The sequence below is a fragment of the Octodon degus genome, unplaced genomic scaffold, assembly GCF_000260255.1.
Source record: "Octodon degus isolate 3935 unplaced genomic scaffold, OctDeg1.0 scaffold00496, whole genome shotgun sequence".
In the NCBI taxonomy this organism is placed as follows: Eukaryota; Metazoa; Chordata; class Mammalia; order Rodentia; family Octodontidae; genus Octodon; species Octodon degus.
In genome coordinates this window covers 140818-148730 of record NW_004525072.1, presented here as the reverse complement: position 1 = coordinate 148730, position 7913 = coordinate 140818, and the positions used below count along the sequence as shown (strand labels likewise).

The 7913-nt window shown below is 39.2% G+C and overlaps 1 protein-coding gene across 1 annotated transcript in view; it reads right to left on the bottom strand.

The window, feature by feature from the left end:
* Parp4 (poly(ADP-ribose) polymerase family member 4) overlaps window positions 1-7913 on the bottom strand; it is an 82742-nt gene that overhangs the window by 9844 nt on the left and 64985 nt on the right. Inside the window, exons 25-26 of the mRNA XM_023708721.1 lie at window positions 6051-7070; window positions 3007-3106 (exon numbers count right to left, since the gene is read on the bottom strand). Coding sequence (XP_023564489.1) covers window positions 3007-3106; window positions 6051-7070 — 1120 coding nt within the window. The remainder of the gene's footprint in view (window positions 1-3006; window positions 3107-6050; window positions 7071-7913) is intronic.

Sequence of the window (7913 nt, the reverse complement as noted above, 5' to 3'; positions counted from 1 at the left end):
CATCTCATGCCAGAAAGAATGGCTATCATAAAGAAATCCACTAACAACAAATGTTGGGAGAGGCTGTGGGGAAAAAAGAACACTTCTCCATTGCTTGTGGGAATGTAGACTGGTGCAACCATTATGGAAATTGGTGTGGAGACTCCTTAAAAAACTAGGACAGGAAATCTCATTCAAACCAGCTATCCCCCTATTGGGAAATTTCCCGAGGAACTGAAAATGTCATATCATAGTGATATATGTGCCCCTATTTTATATGTTTATAGCAGCACAATTTGTGATAGCTAAATCTTGGAAGCAACCAAGATGCCCATCACCTGAAGAATGGATGAAAAAGAGGTGGTACTGTTATATAATGGATTATTACTCAGGTATAAAGAATGATAAACTCCAAACCTTCATATTGAAGTGGATGCTACTTCAAGGTATACTCATAAGTGAAATAAACCAGACACACATATGTAAATATCGCATAGTCTCCTAGTGTAAGAACTGAAAAGAAATAAAGATAGAAAGGTATAACACAATTAAAAGGAAATTGAGAACTTAAGACTTAAACAATGAAGAGAGGGCAAGGAGAAAAGCTAGGAAACATGAGAGGGGCAAAATCATACATTTATATGCACAAGATGGTTAAGGCCATGATCCTGAGAATCTTCAGCAGATTTTTGAAACTAGCAGTTAAATGGTGGGGTTCTCACCCTGACTCACTATATATGATGATATCTGTGAACTAAAGAACTGCACCGAGGTTATCAATGTGGAATACTAGTGCCATGCTTGGAATGCTTGTCATTCTGGTCTTCTAAATATGTACTGCTTCTAAGGTCATATTAATTACTGCTATACTGTCTCTCAAGTAAATGTTTGTTTAAAACAAAAAAGGGTAACAAATGAAAGCAAGTGACAAGAAAAAAAAAGTCATAGGACTATCCTGCTAGAATGCTGTATATGATTAGATTTCTAAATTTCTGTGTAGAAATACGCAACTGTTTATTCCTTTTTTAAAATTTTTATTTTTTGTTATTTTCTTCACATTCTGTAGGGACTTAAAGTTTAACATATCAATACTTGAGGGAAAATACCTGTTCTATGTTATGCCTAATATGTTTGATATTCAGCAGATAGTGAGGATAAACTCACCTGCCTATGTTATAGGGTAATAATATCAATAAGCTTCTCTCCTGGAGGGTTAACAACTTAAGTATACAGAGCAAAAATGAGTAAAAGGAAGGGCTGCAAGGACAGCCAACATTTTAGCCCTAGCCATTCAAGGTCAGTGAAGACTCAGGACATAAGTGAACCTGTACTGTAACATCATGTAACTCAGTGGTGCCCAAATTTTCTGATCAAGGAGATTACGGGGCCAAGGTTGAAAGTGATCAATGATGTAGAGTATGCCTGAGGAGATTCACATGGAGAGGAAACAGTTTCTCAGGCTTTCACAGAGAGCAAATTGGTCAAGCAACGGCCGTGACCCATCCACATGGCTGACACTCACAAAGGATCTACAAACTGTGGTACAGGGTTTCAGGGTAAATCCTGAGGGGATATGACTGACCTTGTCAGATACAGAAGTTACATTTTTTGTTATATAGGTCTTGCTTTATCTTAGTCTTAACCATCCAGCAGAAAAGTATAAAAATGAGGTACATAAAATAAAGCCATATTAATATGTTGAGTTGTAAAAGGCTCAAGTCAACAACTTCTGACATTGCCAGTCCTACGGATAAGCCACTACTATTATGGACTACTGGACTATATTGGAATATTTTGCTGAATTCATGCACCTATAATATTTAAATAGAACATTTATCTCTAAGAAAACTAAACAAAAAAAGGGGATACAAATGAAGGACCACTTTGTATCTGTATATACAAAATAGTTAGGATAGACATAAGTTACTTTCTCTTAATTCAATGAGAAGAAAGATTTGTACTAATAGTGTTTGGATCGGATATCATGTCTGCATCTTGTACTTTGAACAACTACTACAAAGACAACAATATACAATGTATTAATTATTGTAACTGTCCTACTAACCAGTTTTGAACCTGTCTCATCACTATTTGTTTCTGAATAAAATTAATAAAAAAAAAGAAACTGACCATTAAATAGGGACCCAAATGTATATTATACATTGGGAAATGAAAACAAAATGTTAAAGTGGAAAAAGGAATGGGGAAAAGGGACAAGAAAAAGAAAATAATGGAAAAATAATAGAAAAAAATCAAATAAAGAGGGTTGAGAGATCCAAAGGAGAAGAGGGGAATGGGAAATAAAGATGAAGCAAGATATACCATGTATAGGTACAAATTCCCTGTAATGAATACTATCATTATGCATATCTAAAATGTATCAGCTGGGTATGGTGGCACAAAGCAAGGCTGAGGTAGGAGGATCACAGTGAGTTTAAGGGCAGCCTGGCCATATAAGCAAGTTCAAGGTCAACCTGCACTACACAGAGAGGTGTCTCAAAACAACCACAAGAAAAACCAAAACACAAAATGTGTAAATAAAATTAAAAGAAAAAATTTAAAAACAGAACAGAAAATATAATTGTTATACAAATCCACTAGTTTACAAAATAATGAAATATAAGCCAGGTGTTGTGGCACATTCCTGTAATCTCAGTACTCTGGAGTTAGAAGCACAAGCAGTATTGTGAGTTTGAGGCCAGCCTGGACTACATAGTGAGGTTATGTAGCAGCCTGAACTACATAGTGAGACTCTGTCTCAAAAGAAAAAAAAAAAAAGGTAATATAACCCAGTTTTGCTAGTGCACCTGTAATTCCAGCACTTGGGAGGATGAGGCAGGAGAATTGTTATGAGTTTGAGACACGTCCGGGCTACAAAGTGAGTTCAAGGCCAGCCCGAACTGCTTAATGAGACCCTGTCTCAAAAAGACAAAAACAACCAAAAAAGTAATATAACTAGTAGCATATCTATGGATGAGTGGAAACATGAATAAAAATGACTTAAATGAATTTTAAAAAGAAACTTACCTAGAGATCTAATCCCTTTTTGTTCAAGAAAGTAATGCAAAACATTTGTGTCAATGCCTAATATGTGTCCTAATTCTGGCGTCAGCTTCCAGAAACCATCCTATGAAAATAATAAAAGAAATATACAACATGTTATTGGAATGTCACCATATAAGAAGAATGTTTTCAAAGGAAAGAAAAAAACTGGAATGAGGAAAAGGACAAAAGAAAAAGAGAAGTAAAAAATGATGTATTTATGTATATATACAGAGTAGTTGTATAATTATACTCTTGATTTCTGTTGTCTCCTAAAAGCAGCAGCAAATGCTCAAATTTCTTTTCTCGTCTTCCTTTTAATTTCTATTTTTTAAAATTTTGCTTATTTATTCATTTATGTGATTTATGTATTTGGTGTTTCAGAAGCCATTGATTCATTGCTTTCAGCTGTGTGATTCCCAATTTGTTCTGTGTTAGTGTCCTCTGCACTTGTTACGGGTGGGCTTGGATTCTGAGGTTGCATTTTGTTCCCTCTCGTCATTTTGTGTAGCACTGTCTTCTGACTTTTGTTGTAGATCTTCATTGTAATTATACCCTTAGCACGTACTGAAGTTCAGGTGCAGATCTACAAAGTCTGGATTTATCCAGCTGTGCCTGGCTTGGGTCTGGCTGCTGTGCTCAGCTCCTTCCCGCTGCTGCCCTTGAGGGTGAACCTGTTGTGCCCGTGGCAAGATGTTCTGCTCCTGGACTAGCTGGGTGATTCTATCCTCTACCCTCTCTGTAGGGATTGCAGCTGCAGGGTTACATGCCAGGCCTGAGCTGAGCCTGGAGGGGACAAGGTAGAGGAGGGGGGAGAGGCAGCTGTCCCACACACTCACTGGGTCTGGGCTAGGACTGGGTCTGGGTGTTCCCAGAATGTGGCAGAAATTCCTACTCGGTGGTCGGGGTTGGGGAGGTGCTGCGGAGTGGTGGGGGCGTCTCAAGGGAGTGGAAGATGGTCTTACCCACACTGTGCCTGGGCTGGGACCCGGAGTTGGTCCCACCGGTGCAGGGTAGCAGGAAGCTCTCCCACACACTCACCAGACCTGGGCTAGGACTGGGTCTCGTGATTGATTTATTTATTTGGTACAGGGTCTCACTACACAGCTAGGAATTATAGTGATCCTCCCTATTTTCAGCCTCCCCAATGCTGGGATTACAGGCATGCACCACCATGCCCGGACTTGGTTACTGGCTCAGCACGCCTGAGTAGAACTAAAGGTCAAACCCTGGTCCCTCAGCTTGCCTAAGCAAGCTCTTATTCTGCTGAGCTATCTCATGGGCCTTTCTTGTTTTTTCTTATAACTCTTTAAAAACCAGTTTTGCATGCTTATATCTGGTAATCTAAACTAACTTGAAAACAACATTATGCAATGCAACCATCATTGTCAAATTTCTATTATTTTGTTTATGGAAGTTCTGTATTGTTTCTAATATTTTCTTTTTTACTATTTTATATTTTCTTAAAAATTAAAAAAAGTTATGCAAAACATGTTTCTATTAACTTCAATCCAGTTAAGACAATTCTGAAATTTTTTTATCATAAAAATCAAAGTTCTTCTTGTACTAGAGACAAAGTATCATACAAAAAATCTGATAAATATACTATGGACACTAAGTACCAGGTATTATTTATGTCAAGTCTGGAATAAGCTCATGGGTGTATAGATTTATCAAAAGGACCCTATATATCCTATATAGTGTTGCCTTCTAGCAATGTTTTCAATCTATATTTATCAAACTTTTTTTTTTAAAGTATTTTGAAGGATTTGGGCTTTTTTTTTTTGGCTGGCTCAGGCTGTCTTTCTTTTTTTTTTTTATGGTCAGCTCAACCTACCCTGGGGGTGGGGCTGGCATCATGTGGTGCTGGGGATCAAACCGAGGTCCCTCCATGCTTGCCTAAGCTTGCCTAAGCAGGTGCTTTAGACCACTGAGCTATCTTACCAGCCCTCAGGCTGTCTTAAGGATGGGTCTGGTAAGGCATGTGGAGCTGGGGACTGAACCACGGTCCCCTGCGCCTGATTGGGTTTGCCCTAGCAGGTGCTTAAACAACTGAGCTAACCTGCAAGCCCTCTAAAGAGTTTTGAGACAGAGTCTCACTATGTAGTCCAGGCTGGCCTTGAACTCACTATTTGCCCAGCTAGTCTCAAACTAGAAATGATCCTTAATCCTCAGCCTCCCAACTGCTGGGATTATAGACATGTGCTACCGTGTATAGCTTTCAAACTTTTAAGCAGCATGATTCTTGCATAAAATACTTTATTGAAATACGATATACAAAGCTATAGGTATTTAACATGTACAACTTGATGTGGAGACTCCATCACACTCTTCTATCAATACTGTAAACTTATCTACACTTCCAAAACTTTCCTTACTGCCTCTTTTTTTCCCTGAGGAAAATGCATTATTTAATTATATGATCCACTGCCTAAAAAATGTAAATGGCACTGACAACTAAAGCCAGGGCCTTCACAATGAGTTACATCCTAAGCCCTTTTTCATTATCAGACAAGGTCTTGCTAAGTTGCAAAGTTCCCAGGCTAGGTTCAAACTTGTGATGTTTCTGCCTCAGCCTAATAAGTAAGAAGGAACTCAGACATGCTAGGAAAGTGCTCTGCTACTGAACTACACCATCAGCCCTCTCTTGAGCAAATTCTTTGTTTTTTTTTTCTTTTTGAGACAGAGTGTCACTATCTCACAATTTTCAGATTGTCCTCAAAGTTGCCTCAAGACAATCCTCCTGCCTCAGTGTTGGGACTAAAGTCATGTGCTACCTTGCCCAACTTTCAAACTTCAACAGCTTGATTCCTTCATAAAACACTTCACAGACATATGATTGTGATATGAACACTGGGAATACAGGTGCGCAATACCATATACCCTGAATGTGTTCTTTAAAACTACCTTCCTTTTACTCATGGGAAAGGGAATCTGTCTTCCCATCCCATGTGTATGATCAGAGTATGACAAACCTGTTGTATACCATGATTGTAAATGATCAGAGTTAAGTGGAGATAAGACAATACCTCGGTTTGCAGACTGAAGAGTGCAGCCCAGAGCACAGAGTTCCTCCGGGTGGACTGGTAGACTGCGCCATCCTCATCTTGTAATGGAGAGTTTGAAGCAAAGTTATACTGTACACTAAGTTTCTGCTTTTTTAAACATTTTCTTGCCAGAGCTTTCACTGATGTACCATCATGTTCTGTTTCAAACAAACTTTTTCCTCTTCTTTTCCCTGCCACATCTAAGCTTCCAAAACACAGGGCCTCAGGCACACAGCTCGGAAAATAACTTTGAACATGTGGCACTTTCTGATCTTCAAGGACAGAATATCTAACAGTGCCGTTATGACAACCTGATAGGGAAGAGTCCTCTTCAAGAAAATCTTCTGTCATACTGGAATGAGAACTCTGACTCTGGAGACCAAATAGTCCACTAGACCCTAAGCCTGCAGTGACATGGAGAGAAATAGGCACAGGAGGAGGGGAAGAGTCCAGCGTAGGGAAGACAGGAAAATTGTTGCTTTCAGGGCGTGCATAAAATTTGCAGGGATCAAACTGTGTGGAGCCCAGTGAGTCAGTCTGGAAAATACAACTACCGGAGAGGGGAGGTGGCACCGGAAGGGAGACTACAGGACCAGTGTCAAGTGCAAAGTCACTTGCAGGTGGAGGTGTACCAAGCTGTCTGAGAGGCACAGGAGAACTGAAAATCTGAGGACAAACACCAGGAGGAGAGAAGGAAACAGAAGGGGCGGCACCTATGAATGGAACAAAAGAAGGAGTAGAAGCATCCTTCTGCTTCAACCTGTCTGGCACTGGTTGTATTTTAGATTCTTCTTGTTCTGATAAATCCATTTGGGTCAAACTCAACAGACTTTCCACTTCTCCACTTTGAATCGGCAGTGCAACTGGCTGTTCCACCATTTGCAGACCTAAACTCATGTCTTCAAAATCTTCACAAATTTCCAACTTAGACAACCTCAGTCTTTTTTTAGCCAAACTTTTATGTTGCAGCCTTTTCTTCCTTTCAGAGGAAGGCGAAAGAAGCTGAGAAGAAGAAAAAGGAGAACAAAATGAACAAATAAGTAGACAGCCTTCCCAGCCTTGACCCCACCAGAAGAAGATCAGGTGGTCAACCCAGAGGTTGACTTCAGTCAGGCACAGGCACAGATGTTGAGCCGCTGCTCGAGACAGTGAGAGTTGTTGTATAAGTGAAACAACTTGATGCACAGATATGCAACCTGAGAACCAGGAGAGTATCAGCAATCAATATACAGAAAGATCTTTCATGGTATCAGAATCCCCAAGCTCTTTTTTTTTTTTTTTTTTTTTTGTGGAACCAGGGACTGAACTCAGGCCCTTTCACTTGCCAGGGAAGCGCTTACTCTCCTGAGCTATCTCCCCCGTTCCAGAATCCCCAAACTTTAAAACACTCTTCATTTTACACATGAGGACATAGGACCATGGAAGGGTCTTGCCCAGGATTTTACAATGAACAATAATTATAGCACGTAAATGACCCCTAAAATAAGCTGATAATTTGAAACAAATTACTGCAGTGAGTGTCTATATATTTTTTTTCCTGTGATGATGGGAATCAAACGAAGCGTCTCTCTTACATGTTGGGCAATTCAGTCTTTTATGTTGCTTTTATAGCAACGTTAATAATATCGAAAACAAAATTCAAAAGATTTAAAATAACAATATATCTTTTTATCAGAGTATGAACAATATGTAAAACAAAAGAGAATAAGAACAGCTGAATAATGTTGAGTCTAAAAGTAAATATTCCTTAAAAAGATTACATGTAAAGTAAGTTCAGTTTTATGAGGATGATTACTCCTTGAGATATTCTGGAAGTAGCCTCTAATTTTAACCATGTAAGGGAGG